This window comes from Macrobrachium nipponense, chromosome 31 (genome assembly GCF_015104395.2).
Source record: "Macrobrachium nipponense isolate FS-2020 chromosome 31, ASM1510439v2, whole genome shotgun sequence".
NCBI lineage: Eukaryota > Metazoa > Arthropoda > Malacostraca > Decapoda > Palaemonidae > Macrobrachium > Macrobrachium nipponense.
This window is the reverse complement of record NC_061093.1, coordinates 58798504-58816003: the sequence shown is the minus strand read 5'-3', so window position 1 is coordinate 58816003 and position 17500 is coordinate 58798504. Positions and strand designations below refer to the sequence as shown.

Sequence of the window (17500 nt, the reverse complement as noted above, 5' to 3'; positions counted from 1 at the left end):
AACCACTTTCTGTTTTCATTGGCAAATAAATCTTCCATAAAATATTTCTTCAATACTTAGAAATATTTGTTACATATTATTTCTTGGATGTACGATGTGGATAAAAAAGGAGGGAAACAGAATGACGGAGAGAAGTAAAATTAAACGTGGATGCAAGAGCTGAGAAGCATAAAGAGAGAGAGAGAAGAAGAGAGAGAGAGATAGAGAGAGAGAGAGAGAGAGAGAAGAGATTGCTAACTACACTTTGGTGTAATTAGTTGTATAACTACATACTGTATTTATGCGTAACAATGTATTTATCATAATTGTACCTTTTACTCAAACTGTTGAGCACTGTAATTATTACTGTTTACCTTTTACTGAAACCTACATTGTATATTTAGTTTTCTGTTAAGCTGCCATACAGTTAAGTTTACATAATATTGAAACAACGAATTCTGTGTTCTCTCTTACCCTGCCATGAAACAGAAATCCAACATGGCGCAGTGATTGGTTTTGTTTATGCTGTCTACTGTCGTTCAAGAAGTACAGTGTTAAATCTTTAGTACCCGTATACGATGGAGAAGCAAATCGAACAACTGGCAGCACTTGTGGCAAGGCAAGCAGAGATGGTTCATCATGCCCAAGAAGCAGCTACGAAAAGGGAAGAACATTTAACCGCAATTCTAGAGGGTTTTGCTGGTACCTCGGGACATCATAGGAATCAGTCTCAGGCAAGGGCAGTTCCTGCACCACACTTGTCGTCTTCTGTATCTCTTAAAGAGTTTGGTTCGTGGCGTCACAAGTATGAGGGACATGCAGTGTTGACAAGAATGTCATCTCTCTCTCTTGCTAAGAAGCGGTCAGCATTGAATTCCGTGCTAGACGATGATTGGACCTGCACTCTGAGATATGGTCTCTCACTGGATGATGGAGCAGACTTGAAGACTATATTGGATGCCATGGAGTTGCACTTGCGCAACCAAAGGAATGTCATCGTGGACCGACGCGACTTTCATACAAGAGTCCAGGAGTTGCACGAGACCTTTGATGATTTTTTTGTGCGGCATCAAAGAGGTTGTTTCTTTCTGTGATTTTTGTGGAACCTGCATGGACAGGATCGTCGTTGGAACCAGATGAAGAGGCTTTGAAACGTATGTTAAAAGAAAAGAATCTCACTTTGCAGATGGCTATTGATATTTGCAGAGCATCGGAAAATGCAAATGCCAGTCGTGTTGTTATTCGGGGCAGTGAAAAGTATAATGTTTCAAGAGTGTCCCAATACAAGCAAGGTCAGAAGGTAGCCCATTTAAAGCAGCAGTGCTTTAGGTGTGGAGGTGAGTGCCATCTTGATAAGATGGCAAGCAAGGCTCTAAACAGGGACTGCAAACAATGTGGTAAGAAAGGTCACTTTGCAGTGGTGTGCAGGTCAAAGGGACAGCCCCTGTCTCCTCAGACGTTCAAGCCTTCAAAGCAGAATCTATATCGAGTCATTGGAGATTTTTACAGCAACTGTGCGTCATCACGTCCAACCCCGCAGATTTGCATCAGTACCACTCACCCCAAAGTATCAAGTTCAGTTATGTGGACACCCTACTCTGGAGCGTAGACAACTGTGATAGGACTTGAGAACGTTAAATCTCTTGGAATTCATGAGAGTTCACTGGAGCCATCATTATGGGTGGGCTTTTTTAACTTTGGGGAATCGTTAGTACGACAACAGTTGTGTCAGTCGTCAAGGAAGTGAAAGGTGCACTTCTGAGCTGGTTTGATTGTGTAGCACTGGGAATATTACCAGAAAGCTTTCCAGCGCAAATACAGCATGTTACATGTTCAGTGTCGCAACCACATATAGCATCAAGACCAGAAGGTTTTGGAGCCACAATTGACTTCTAACACACAGGATGTTGTGCAGTCTGCAAGTACTAGCAGTTTGGTGTCTGTACCAGTGGCATTGCCAAGATGGCCACACAGCAGAGACCCTACAGAAGCAGAGCGTGCAGAACATGCAGCTTCCATCATTTCTGCTTATCCTCATGTATTTGATGCTTTAGCTATGTTAAGGGAAATGCAGGGAGGTCCTATGAGGATTCAGCTGTCAGCAGATGCACATCCTTTTGCAGTGACCGCACCACACACCATTCTGTATTGTTGGAGATCGGATATTAAAGCTCAGCTAGATGACTTGCTTGCTAAGGATATCATTGGTGAGGTTGATTACCCCACCGAATGGTGTCATCCGATGGTCCCTATTGCAAAGAAGATGGGTGGTGTGCGGTTGTGTGTGGACCTTGCAAGACTTAACCGCTATGTGCGCAGACCTACATATCCAGTTCGATCCCTCATGATGCTATATCGTCAATGGATGCTGGAGCCAGGTGGTTCACTACTTTGGATGCGAAGATGGGATACTTCCAAATCAAAATTGCTGAAGAAGATCAGGATCTTACTTGCTTCATCACACCTTGGGGACGTTACAAATTCAAACGAGCTGTAATGGGGCTTATATCATCTGGAGATGAGTACAATCGTCGAGGAGATCAAGCTTTGGGAGATATTCCACGTACTGTCAAAATTGTTGATGATATTTTGGTGTATGATTCTAGTTACCGTGACCACTTAGCCCATGTGATCATACTTGTGCAAAAATGTGACAAGTTTGGAATGACCTTAAATCCTGACAAAACTTTCTTTCCTCAACCTAATGATGAATTTTGTGGTTACAGTATAAATCATGAAGGTTATAGTGTGGATTCTCGGAAGGTGAGAGCTATAGCTGAATTTCCAAAGCCACAAAATATCACTGATCTCAGGTCATTCATGGGTTTAACCAATCAGCTTGGGAGCTTTTCTTCTGCGATTGCAGCTGCTGCACAGCCACTCAGGGACCTGCTTAAACCTCAGAATGAGTGGTGCTGGACCCCTCAGCATGACGTGGCTTTCGAGAAAACTAAAGAAGCACTCATAGCTCCTCCTGTTTTAGCTCATTTTGATGCATCTTTACCTACTATGCTTCAAACTGCCTCATCCAAGTTGCATGGTATGGGGTTTGTTTTGCTGCAACAACATGGAGAGACTTGGAAGCTCATCCAGTGTGGATCCAGGTTTTTTAATAGATGTGGAAACTAGGTATGCCGTAATTGAGGTTGAGATGGCTGCTGTACTTTGGGCAGTGAGGAAATGCAGAGTTTACTTGGCTGGTTTGCCTTATTTTGACCTGGTAGTAAACCATCGACCACTTGTTCCTATTCTCAATTCAAACTTCTTGGAGAAATAGAAAATCCTCGACTGCAGCGTATGAGAATGAAACCCTGCAGATTTACTTTTGCTGCATGGTGGCAAAGTGGGCATTGTTACAGCTTGCCGGATGCACTCTCTCGTTCACCAGTTCAGAGCCTTGTTGAGGACAATGATGTGCTGGATGATGCAGATCCATTGCATGCTGCTGTTGTATTGTCTTTATTAGCTACTTGTGAGGAGGGCATAAGGTTAGCACCTCACGGGACCAGACGCTGGATAAGATTCGTGATGCTTCTGCACATTATAGTGAATATCTGTCATTAAGAGATGTAATAATGAAAGGATTTCCAGATCATAAACATAGCTTACCAGAAGATATGCGAGCATACTGGGGAATTCGGGACATGCTGGCTGTGGATGATGGTTTGATAGTTTATGGACCTAGACTTCTCATATCTCGCAGCCTGCATAGCGAAACTTTGCAATGTCTACATGATGCTCACCAAGGAGTGGACCGCACCAAGCGTCGAGCACGACAGACTATATACTGGCCAGGGATTAACCGGGACGTTGAGAATACAGTGAAGTCTTGTTCTCGTTGCCGAGAGCTGTTACCAGGTCAGCAGGACTGAGCCTTTGATGCAGGAAGGCTTGCCAAGTCGAGTATTTGAGTCCGTGTCTGCTGATTATTTTCATATCTCTGGCAAGACATTTCTTGTGTACTTTGATCGCCTATCAGGTTGGCCATATGTATCTTCGTGCAATGGATCAACTTCTGCAGCTCAACTAGTTAGTTTGTTGAGGCCAATATTTTCAGACATAGGTGTGCCTGTAGTACTGAAAACAGATGGAGGACTGCAGTTCGCTTCATCAACATTGCAGCATTTCCTTGCTTGATGGGGAGTGGAACACAGCGTGACATCACCCTATAATCCAAAAGCAAATGATCATGCCGAAGCTACCGTGAAGATTATCAAGAAGTTGATTTTGATGACCACAGGAAATGGCAAGCTGGATGAGGATGGGTTCGCACGAGGGCTTCTTGAGCTCAGGAATACTCCACGGGCGGACGGTAGATCTCCAGCGCAAATCTTGTTTGGACATCCTTTGTGTTCCAAGATTCCGGCTCATCATCGTTCATTTGCAAAGGAATGGCAACGTACAGCTGACGAATGTGACATAAAGGCTAAGTACCTTCGGCAGCAGGCAAAGGAATGGTATGATGCCCCTGCTAGACCACTCTCTAAGCTGAACCTTGGTATGTACGTGGATCTGAAAGACCCTAAGACAAAACGATGGGATAAACCAGGAGTTGTGGTCAGAATTGGCACGAGGAGGGATTACCTCGTGAAGACTGGGAGGGGGCGCATCTATTGGAGAAATCGGAGGTTCCTACATCCTCATCACCCTTTTTTGCCAGGAGACATTATTTCTCTGCCTATCTCGGTGTTGGGTGGCGAAGCTTCAGGATATGGATATCGTAGATCACCTGCAACATCACCTAACCTGATACTCAGTTATCAGTTGCCTTACCAGTACGACGTAGTGGACGTCAGACACGGGCACCAGAGCGTTTAAAAATAAGATGGGACTCGAAATCATATACTAAATAAGGACCTTAAGATGCCAGGTATCCTTGTATTGCACCTGCCATCTTGGGGGGAGGTGTAAAATTGCTAACTACACTTTGGTGTAATTAGTTGTATAACTACATACTGTATACGTAACAATGTATTTATTATAATTGTACCTTTTACTCAAACTGTTGAGTACTGTAATTATTACTGTTTACCTTTTACTGAAACCTACAATGTATATTTAGTTTCTGTTAAGCTGCCATACAGGTAAGTTTACATAATATATGAAACAACGAATTCTGTGTTCTCTCTTACCCTGCCATGAAACAGAAATCCAACAGTGAGAGAGAGAGAGAGAGAGAGAGAGAGAGAGAGAGAGAGAGAGAGAGAGAGAGAGAGAGCTTACCTCGCAATGGTGAAGAGCATTACCGACACCACCAGATAGGCAGAGGCCACAGAGAGCCAAACGTCAGCTGAGACGGGTGACAGGAACCTGAAGAAGAATGACGTCTTTTTGGACGATTTCCTGTACAGAATGCTGACACCTGGGGGCGTGGGGGGATGTAAAGCAGAAATGAATTAACAAAGGAAGACAGAACTGAGACCGAACAATTATTGTGTATACTCAGCCATCGACTCACGTTTCAGAGGTCGGTGGATTATTCTCGGCCTACCGACCCTGCCAGTCCACCACTAGGCATAGGCCTGACACGTAAAGATTTCTTTGGAAACTTCAATGCTGTAGTACCATCCTGAAGACCACTACTACACATCGTCCCCAACAATCACTCCTAAGGTCTTTTGAAAGTTTTTCAAAACCAATTTTTTGAGATTTCGTTGCTTACTTTGCATATTTAACTTTAGACAACATTATCGGTCCACCACTAGGACTAGTCCTTACACCAAAAGATTTCCTGAGAAACTTCAAGCCTGTTGTACCATTCTGACGACACAACTGTTGCACCATGGTCCTCAACAATCACTCCTCAGGTAATTTGTAAGCTTTCCAAAACCAGATTTTGAGATTTCGTTGCTGATTTACGATGCATATTCAACTTTACACAACATTACCGGTTCTCAATACTTGCCTAAGTTCATCCAAGGAACGGTGAAGTCGACGACTTGCTCCCTTTCGTGAGTGATGGTTAAATCGCCGATAGCGAGGTCTGCTTTCTGGAAGGCGAATTGATAAAATATAGAAAATGTTATGCTCAATACGGCCCTTCCTATTTGGCAAAATTGTGATAAGAAGGAATATTAAAAACACGTATACGAATATAGAAAAACACTCACACGTACGTAGGCACACATACAGACAGCCACACACACACACACACACACACACACATATATATATGTACTTGTAAACCTAACAACAACAAGTTAAATGAAAAAAATGCATGATGTTACTTAAGCACGATAAGAGAATTTACCAAACCACTCCCCAATATACTCAAGGGTCATTAACGTAATAAAATGAGTATGATCATTGTATGTCTGCCGGCTGCTCTATGAGCAAGAACCCATGCTGACAATCATTGTATGGGCATCATTGCGCGGTAATTAAGGTCTTCTGTCAGTCCCCATTCGTTATTGACCAATATTTGAGTACAAACTTTCCAGCACAAATATTCCTACTCTGTCATGGAATCTTTTATCAGCGTCCATTGTTTATTGTCCAATATTTGAGTACAAATTTCTCAGCGCGTATATTCGTACGCTGTAATGCAACCTGACTTGAACTGATTTAACCTCACCTGTTCCAGCAACTCCCGAATCATTCCGTTCCATTTCCCGGAGTCAGCGTCGAACATTCCGTAGGTTCCGTCATCTGCCAATTTCACGGTGTAGTTGAAGAGGAGCATTTGCGAAATCTCCCTTACGAGGTCAATGCAGAAACCCTCGAGGCGTTGCTGGCTGCTGTCTGTTCCCCCGTCTGAGTTCTCCTGTAGCATGACGTAGGGGGGTTCCTTACGATAAAAAGAAGAAAAATGGAAAGAGTTTTTAGAATAGTAGATTCACATCAACCGTGCATTTGATGTCTAGGCCAGTCCCTTACGACGCTCCTGATTGGGTGTTGATAAGCCAATGACAGGGCTGGAATCTCTCAGTCTCTCGAGAGTTCACATAGGCAGGATATGTGTTCCACTTAGCCTGAGGGATACATATTTGAAACGTATACTCCAGGAGAGGTGGAACATACATCCATGTGAACTCTCTCGGCTTATCAATAGCCAATCAGGAGCGTCGTAAGGGACTCGCCTAGACATCAAATGCACGGTTGATGTGAATCTACTACTATAGCTGGATGTCGCAATTAACTGTTCCATCAGTTGCCAAGTGTCGTTAACTTATTCGTAAAGTCAATTACTCCGAGGGAGAGAAGGACGAGAAAGCCACTCGAATTCCTGCTGCAAATATTCCAGTCACGGACTCGTGACCTGAATCGTAAAACAGCACATTACGCTGTTTCGGTTTCTACAGAAATATGCTAAGGCGTCTGGCAAAAGCGGATAGCATTTTAAACATAAGTACGAATTACTCTGTTTGGATACCTCGACTATCAGGGACAATCTTTTAAACCCTCTGTTGGTAGTAAGTCGACTCAAGACGTGCTAAAAAAGGCTGCTATAAAAAAAGCAAGAAAGAAATTAGATATAGATGGGAAGCAGATTCTGGAAACATCGTCTCGTGAATATAAACACACATTCACGAACATTATATATATATATATATATATATATATATATATATATATATATATATATATATATATATATATATATTATATATATAATATACTTACACACACACACACACACACACACACACACACACACACACACATATATATATATATTTATATATATATAGATAGATATATAATATATATATATATATATATATACTATAATATATCTATATATAAGATATAATATATATATATATATATATATCATATAATATTATATAATAATATACGTATATATATATAATATATAATTATTATATATTAATATAATAATTATATAAATATATGTATATATATATATATATATATATATATATATATATATATATATATATATTATATATATATATATATATATATATATATATATATATATGTGTGTGTGTGTGTGTGTGTGCGTGTGTGTGTGTGTGTGTGTGTGTGCAAAGGTGTCCCTTTGCACGAGCACATAACAAAAGATGATTATACCCCATTACTCTTAATATAATGGGATACATGAGATAATGTCAGATGGCAAAGTTGAACGAAATTAATCACGGGGTGAGAAGAAAAATTCCCGTCAGCTGTTAATCAAATTAGTCACGGAACAAAGGGATGGTGTGACTTGATTGCGCTTTTTTTAAAAAGTCTGAAATATTGCTATTTTTAGTTACGTTATTAAGAACTGCAAGGCGGTTTTATCCCGAGCGCCATAGTAGACTCACATCAGCCGTGCATTGGATGTCTAGGCCAGTCTCTTACGACGCTCCTGATTGGCTGTTGATAAGCCAATCACATGGCTTGTTACTCAGTCTCTCTTGCGAGAGAGTTCACATAGGCAGGATGTGTGTTCCATCTCTCCTGAGGTATATGTCTTTCAGGAGAGGTGGAACATACATCCTGCCTATGTGAACTCTCGAGAGAGACTGAGAGTTTCCAGGCCTGTCATTGGCTTATCAACAGCCAATCAGGAGCGTCGTAAGGGACTTGCCTACACATCAAATGCACGGTTGATGTGAATCTACTATAGCCTGGTGTCCTCGCTATTATTATCAGTTCATCCAGTGATCGTGTGTCTTTTCCTGGTGCGGAAAGGAGTGCTTACAGTTGTGGACCGATCCTTCTGCCATGACTGTATGCTTGTTTGTTACATCGATGAAATTTCCAAATGCATTAATCTTATTATTGGAGAATTATATCTACAAGTAATTCAAATGTCAGACTTTGACGTACATAACTAAGAACTCTCGAAAGCGTCCTGTAGCTCCCATTTTCAACAAGGAGTCTGTGATGTGATTTGATGTGATGTGATGTGAAGCTTGTTTTGTTTGTTTGTACGTTGTTTTTTCGTTGCATGGAACCAGCGGTTATTCAGCAACGGGACTAACCAACGGCTTTACGTGACTTCCGAACCACGTCGAGAGCGAACGTCTATCACCAGAAATACACATCTCTAACTTCCCAGTGGAATACCCGCGAATAGAACTTGCGGCCACTGAGGTGGCAGGCCAAGGCCATAGCGATCACGCCACTGAGGCGAGCTTGTTGATAGTTGCTAGACAAGAAAGGATACGGATATTGGACATGAGTGGTATGTCTGTTGGCTAATGATAATTCTTGAAAAATTTTCTGAGGATTCGTATGTGGGTAAAATTGATCCAATCGTTTGATGAACGTCTGCTGATTTGATGAGGATCTTCTATATCCAACAGATGTCTACAATGGTTCTTAGAAAACATTTGGGTTAAGTAAATATATACTGCTGGAGATTGCATCTATTCCGGTGGGAGTATCCTTGATCAATTAGGGACTACAATTCTTTAGCGGGGCTTTTGAAAATAACGTGAAACCAAAAGAAAAAAAAAAGTGTATAGATTACAGTATTGATTGTACTGTCTTATGTATATGGCAAAAATAATCACAATACATCATTAATGACATATTATTCGCTGTCATATATTAAAATAATGAGGACGAATCGTGATTTCTAATGAATAGCTTTACAAAAATCTGCAACAGTTCATTATGTTTAATTAACCTATGTTTGAAGTTTGACAGGTATTGGTTTCAAACACCGTATAACTCAACTCAAGAAATTAGTTCCCAATATGGTGAAAGGGCTCTTTTTTAACAACAAGGACCGAGAAATGGTTAGGCGTGAAATGTGATTTGGGAACTTGTGTGGTTAACTCCAGTTACCTGTTGCAGGCTCGCATCGATTATTATCATCGGGCTGCCAGCCACCGAGTCGGAGGGTTTCGCGTTCTTCATTAATCTCTGAAATTCTTAACCAACAAGGTAAATGCAAACATAATACGCAGCAATTTCGAGATCTGATCTCGGTTACCGAACAGCTTTTTACAGTAGTTTTCCCAACTCCTTCTTTTTATTATATTATATATATTTTTTTTTCAGCTCAGTCTCATCTTCTTCGTTATTCACTGAAATTTGTAACCAAAAAGGAAAATTCTAACACAATACGCAGCAATTTCGAGATCTGATCTCTGTTTTCAAACAGCTATTTATGTTACTTTTCGGTCACAAGTCACTGTTGTTGTTTTTTTACGGCTCCGAAAAAAAAAACCAAAAAACAGCAGCACTACTTCAAGCGCAGTATGATTGTGTATTACACGACAGCCAATTCCTCAATTCTAATCCGCCTTCGATGAAGGCTACTTTCCTCCCAGGGATGGCATATCTAAGTTTCTTTATAACATACCAGCATCTGTCAGTAAGCTCTCTTATTGCCTGCTTTCGTGTGATATCAACTTTCTTTCATATATACATCTGTAGCGTAAGTTTATGACACTGTTTAAAGAACGTCTTCTATGAAGCAATCAGCTTGCGTATATACATCTGTAGCCTAAGTTTATGACGCTGTGTAAAGTACGTCTTCGATGAAGCACACTGGATATTAATAAAAGCATCTTGCATCGGCGTTACGCTCCACCAAGTACTACTGCGTTCTTTACCTTAGCTGTCCATTCACTCTCGTGTCTGTCCAAATTCTGACTTGACTCTCATATAATCATCTTCTCTTCCTCTCTCAGTTTAGAATATATCCTTCGGTCTAGAAATGACTCTACATATGCCTCTAGTACTAAATATCATTATCATTATTGATAGTCAATGCTTGACTCTCCAACGATGTTCCTCTCTAAGTTTGAAATAAATCGCTCGGTCTAGATATGCCCCAAGTACTAAAAATCATAGTCATTATTGCTATTCAATGGGGATAAAATGAAGTATATTACAGTAGGAAATATTTTGAATGAAAACTCACCAACACGGATGAAATGACCAGGTTCTTCCTCCGTAATTCCTCCACAATGTCCTGTTCTACCTCTCTGTAGGATTTGGTGTAGTTGGCGCCACTTGTTGGGTTCCACCTGGAACACGGAAGTAGAAGTTATAATTTCTAATATGCAAATAAGAACAGAGAGTGAGAGATAGATAGATAAATAGATAGGTAGTAGATATATATATATATATATATATATATATATATATATATATATATATATATATATATACAGAGAGAGAGAGAGAGAAATTATCAATGCATAATTTCCATTATGCATTGATAATTCATGGCCTGTTCACAAACATATGTGTTAACAAAAATTATTACTTGTATAGATATTATTAACGATATAGCAAATAACTGGATTGCTGTACAAATGGTAAAAATTACTAATGTTAAGGATAGATAATGCTGAGAGAGAGGGGAGAGAGAGAGAGAGAGCGAGAGAGAGAGAGAGAGGAGAGAGAGAGAGAGAGAACTAATTTTCATTATGCATTGATAATCCACGGCCTGTTCGTAAACGTGTCTGTTGACAAAAAAAATTATTACATGAATAGATATTATTAACGATATTGTGAATAACTGGATGGCTGTACATAAGGTAAAAATTGCTAATGATTTCAAGGATAGAGAGAGAGAGAGAAGAGAGAGAGTAGAGAGAGAGAGAGAGAGAGAAGCAGAGAGAGAGATAGAGAGAGAGAGGAAGAGAGAGAGAGAGAGAGAGAGAGAGAATCGATATTTACATTATTGAATTCTATATCTAATTAAATATGGTTGAAACCTGATCATATCATAATGTTCTAATTAGAACAGTACAGTATGTCATTCATCCTTTTAATATGCAATTATATTGATGCAATACTGAAATGACTTTTTTTCTAATCTAAATAATATAATAATTGGAACCAACTAGAATGCGTTATTTGCTAAAACTTTTTAATTCTTACTGTTGGAAAGAAATACATAAGTACCGGTAAACGTATATAATAGCTATATAGAAATGTCACACGAAACTGAATAAGTATTGTTAGAAGCTGTTCAAGTAAAAACTGCAAAGCAGTAAATCACGACGCAATCCAGAGTTTATTAAAAAATGGGCGAAAGTGCGGAATCCTCACGTGAGACCCATGACGTATCAGGGGAGAGAAAAAGTATAGGCGAGTTATGTTCCCAGTAATATGGATTCCAAAGGCTTAAGCCTTTGATCCTATTTGCAATATGGGGAAGAGGGTCCGATCCGAATTGGAAGAGAATCTGCCGCGTAAATCTCTGCGGTAGAGCGACTTTGTAGAGACCAAGTGAAATCTCTAAAGTAGATGAACACAGAGGCTCCAATTCACGCTGAGGTTCTCTGTGTTCTTGGTTCTGGGACGATAAAGGGAACTTGTGTAAAAAGCTTACATTGAGAAATCTATATAATTCTATTTTAATGTTACACGAAGTGTGTGTCATTTTATCCTTAAAAACGACACACTTTGAGATGTCCGAGAGAAACTCGTGCTAGTTTTGTCAGTAGAGTTATGACATGTAAGTTGATCTTCAAGATAGTGGGAGCCGTTTGCAAAACTCTAAAGGAAACGACATTCAAGTCTAGCCTATAAACTTGATTGCATATTTTGGTTTCTCTAAAGGGAAGCACACTGAATAGCTTAAGTTCACCGTTGAAATAAAGCTTTTCCCAAATCCCAAAGGAGAATTTGCGGTCATATAAACTGCATTTCACCCCACGGCGAGTACACGATACGCTCCATTATCAAAAGAATCAAGGACAAAGGTTTGCGCAATTTAATCCACACGACGAGACGATTCCGGAAACTTTAAAAAAAAACGAGTTTGAGCGTGTGTGTGCTAGTTAGATTTCAAAAGCAACTTCTGCCTAAAAGAGTTTTATTCACTTTAAAAAGCAGCAAAAAAAAAAAAAAATAGATAAATAAAAACTGCACGAAAAAATGGCAGTTAATTCCGTCAGTATGAAATAAAATCTCTTTTCGAGTCACTTGAAGCATCTCACTTAACGAGGAACATACCGACGGTGCTCCCTTTGATTTCTATTCCATAATAATAACAATATATATATATATATATATATATATATATATATATATATATATATATATATATATATATAGATATATATATATATATATATATATATATATATAGATATATATGTGTATATATATATAGATAGATATTTTTTTGTAAATGCTTTATGAAAGAAAAAAGGATTTCAACATTTTCACGATTTTACTGTCATTGATTACTCAGTAAATAGTAATCGTGAAAATATAGAATACAGAGTGTTCTTCCATAATAATAACAATATATATATATATATATATATATATATATATATATATATATATATATATATATATATATATATATATATATATATATATATATATATATATATATATATATATATATATATATATATATATATTATAAGTGCTTTATGAAAGTACAAAGGATTTCAACATTTTCACGATGTTACTGTCATTGATTGCTCAGTAAATAGTAATCGTGAAAAGATCGAATACAGTTTTCTGAAACTATAACTGAAATGCGTTATCAGTTAAAGAAAGAGGATTGTAATTAGACTCAACAGCCAACATAAATTCTGACAAAAAGTGAAATCGATGCAGAATACATAGTCGTTCATTGTTCTCTCTCTCTCTCTCTCGCTGGTGATTCAGTTCTCTCTGTCTGTCTTTCTGTCTCTCTGGTGATTCATTTCTCTCTCTCTCTCTCTCTCTCTCTCTCTCTCTCTCTCTCTCTCTCTCTCTCTCTCTCTCTCTCTCGCCGTAGTCAATTTCAAGTCTAGTGAAAGTTCTATAGCGAACTTGAGTCACAAGAGTCAAGGCTCGTGGGAAAAAACGCTGTTTCCGAAAGGAATGAGGAGGAGGAGGAGAGGAAGGAAGAGGAGGAGGAGGAGAAGGCGGTCGAGCTGTGTGTGAAGAAAATATGTAAAAAACTTCGCCATCTCAAACCAGATTGAAATCCCGGGCTTCCAACTTCCCGCATCTATTTGATTTGGCCTCGAGAGATCTGCCCTGTTCCCGCGCCAAACGTCTGTCTTACGATGTTCGTGGAAATGTCATTCTTATGACTCATACGGACGCGAATCTCAGTATGACATTGAGACTACATAGCTAGAAGAGTTGAATATCGAATTTAGGCCAAATGCCAAGCACTGGGACTTACGAAGCCGTTCAGCGCTGAAATGGAAATCGACAGTAACGAGTTTGAAAAGGTGTAACAGGAGGAAAACCTCAAAGCAGTTGCACTATGAATCAAGTGTTAGGAGAGGTTGGGAAGTAAGATGGAAGAAAGAGAATATGAAAGGAGCTACAGTAACAGGAAGGGAAGTGGTTGCACCTAGGGGCCGAAGGCACGCTGCAAAGAACCTACAGTGCACCGTATGAGGTCTACTGACGGCACTAGCCCCCTACGGAGTTGGTCAATTTGATAGTAAAACTTTAAGAAAATGAATTAAAGGGAAATGACAGAATTTCCATGTTGCTAAAATTAATAATGAAGGAGAGACAGAGATGACCTGGACGCGTTCTCAATACGGGTCCTGGGTCACCTACAGAATTGGAAGATCCACACCTTCACTTCTAGTCTGGATTCATTTAACACGACAAGAATGTCTGGGTTTGGACTAATTAGGTCGAAAAGGGCACGGGAAACGCGTAACTAATTCCTGTAATCTGGAGACTATCAGAGAGGAAGTGTCTTCTTCGATCTAGGTATTCAAATCAGAGCTGGAAGATTAACTTTTGAACAGCCTCCTGGAAGACTGGAAAGATGATCTCAGTTATCCCTTTTACGGGCTGCTCTATGAGCAAGAGCCCGTGCTGGCATAGGGCCAGCTCAGTCAAAAACAACAACAACAACAGTTATCCTTTTTAAGGGCTGCTCTATGAGCAAGAGCCCGTGCTGGCATAAGGCCAGCTCAGTCAAAAAGAACAATAACTACAGTTATCCCTGGCATAAGGCCAGCAAAGTAAAAAAACAACAACAACAACAGTTATCCTTTAAGAGCCCGTGCTGGCATAAGGCTAACCCAATCAAAAAAAAAAAAAAAAAAAAAAAAAAAAAAAACAAAGAACGACTGTTGTTATTCCTTTTACGGGCTGCTCTATGAGCAAGAGCCCGTGCTGACATAAGGCCAGCTCAGTCAAAAACAACAACAACAACAACGGAATCTCTTTCACTTACCTACAAAATCCCGCAGAATTGCCTAATTTCAATTCCGCTTTAAAATACAGTGAAGAGGATCCGATCTGAAGTGGGAGAGCGTATATGAGTCTCCATCATTACGGCTGAGAAATTTTGTTCACGATGGAGAAAATAACAAAATATACTCGGAGTCTTCGCTTCGCGTTGAATAGGTATTGCACAATTAATGTGAGAAGATATAGACATTTATGGGAGGTTCTCCACAACTTGATATCTTTTTTTCGGGAAGTTTCTTACATAAGTTTATATACACCTATGCCGATCCCATGCCCAAATAGAATAATTTCCTATTATTCTACCTACGTTCTTTCCTTATTTTTGCTTTTAATGTTACCATGAAACATTCGTTGCAACAAATCCAATCACGTTGCTGACGAGAAAAAAATTAATAGTATTTTGCAATGAAATGATCAATTTATTATAATGGACCACCTTTTGTTTCAAGAAACCAGCAGCTGGAGACGACTGTTGACTTTGAAACAAAAGCGAGAGAGAGAGAGAGAGTCTTGACCTCACTTGGGAAAAAGTTACTCTTAACGCAAATGTCCTTGATGACCTCGGAGAGATCGTCGAAACAGAGGTAATTGAGAATGCCACTCGCCCTCTTTTGTTGCAAAAGTTGGAGTGTTTAAAGAGACACTCACACCTGTCTTATCTCCCTCTGTGCAGAGTGACCTCGAATGTTGTCAACCAACGGAAAGCGATCAAAAGTGCGTGGAAGTCGAGAAGTTTTCTCTATGGAAAATATGTATAGATATCTGGTAGAAGTTACACGTGGACTCTCTCTCACTTACCTCACCTAATATATATAATATATATATATATATATATATATATATATATATATATATATATATATATATATATATATATATATATATATATATATATATATATATATATATATATATATATATATATACGTAAATAAATTCTTCTGTTAAAACAGGATACGTCTCAAGTATAAAAGGCCCATTAAAAGGGTGGTAGTCAGACCACCGAAATATAGTCCTTAGCTTCAAAACAGTTTTAATGGGCCTTTTATACTTTATATATATATATATATATATATATATATATATATATATATATATATATAATATATATATATATATATATGTGTGTGTGTGTGTGTGTGTGTGTGTGTGTGTATGTGTGTGTGTGTGTGTGTCTATCTTGAAGTGGAATCGTCACGTCGCGTGAAAACACAAGACTTATTTAAAACGTTATAACTGAAGAGACTGCACCACAAAATACGTAAAAAGCTAAATAAATGAATGATTTAAAAGAAGAAAAGAAAATCAGGAAGTGTCTCACATATAAACAATATAAAAGGAGGAAAGAGACTCACCTGCCAACTTTGACGAGTCCAGTTTTCGTCAGTTCGACAATGTCCAATGTGACGTCACGGCGGAATCCTTTGGCGTCGAATTTGATGAGCCCCGTCAGACCCCTGACCTGGACCTGGGGGAGAGAAACGGGGGTAGGTGGTGGGAGAGGGAGGGCGGGGAAAGGGGGGGACAAACATGTAAAGGAGAATATATATATATTATTTTTTTTAGGACTTGAAAATGAACGAAGTATTGTTTGAAACGTTGTAGTCTTCGTATATAAGAACATTAAAACCTGCTCTCAATGTGGACACTTTCTCTTTGAAGTTTTAATATTAGTGTTTATATATAGATATATATATATATATATATATATATATATATATATATATATATATATATATATATATATATATATATATATATATATATAGTATATATATGCATATAATCCAGGTAGAACATTCATATCTGTGGAATTATACATAATATTGACCTTCATCATTTTCCTTGATAAGAACCAGTTTATAATTGTCGATAGTATATTTATCAGTGCTAGATGCTGAAATTGTTACAGCTTGCTTTAAGTGATTTTATTTTATTTATTTTATTTTTATTTTTGCTAAGAAATCTATACGCGCGATATTTAACCAATCCTTCATTTAGATACAACTTAACAGTTTAGGCGACATAACCAGAAGTTTAATCAATTTCCCGAAAGTCACATTAAACCAAAAAGGCAACAGACAAGATGGCGGCACATTCCTCTCGTCAGATAAGTCGGAAACTGGTTCGTCATTAAACGTCACTGTCTATTATCTACTCCTCACGTCATTCATTCGAGTCTATAAACTATTAGACCAATTGATTTACCAATCCATCAATTATGCAAGTGTACAAGTTCTAATTTCACAAGCTGTTCATATCCAACGTATTTCACGAAATCCAATTATTATCGGTGGCGCGGAACCAAATCAACATGGACACAAGCACATAAATCAATGGCTGACTGAAATTTAATAAACTGCGTCCGGGTATAGACGCTTCGCCGATCGGCGGGGGAAGACAGAGGCGAAATTCATCGCTGTCG

General features: G+C 38.8%; 1 protein-coding gene across 1 annotated transcript in view; it reads right to left on the bottom strand.

Annotated features, from left to right (window-relative positions):
- The window catches only part of LOC135206872 (glutamate receptor ionotropic, kainate 2-like), a 39579-nt gene that overhangs the window by 18139 nt on the left and 3940 nt on the right, over positions 1–17500 (bottom strand). Inside the window, exons 3-7 of the mRNA XM_064238355.1 lie at positions 16431–16543; positions 10811–10916; positions 6554–6766; positions 5885–5969; positions 5203–5341 (exon numbers count right to left, since the gene is read on the bottom strand). Coding sequence (XP_064094425.1) covers positions 5203–5341; positions 5885–5969; positions 6554–6766; positions 10811–10916; positions 16431–16543 — 656 coding nt within the window. The remainder of the gene's footprint in view (positions 1–5202; positions 5342–5884; positions 5970–6553; positions 6767–10810; positions 10917–16430; positions 16544–17500) is intronic.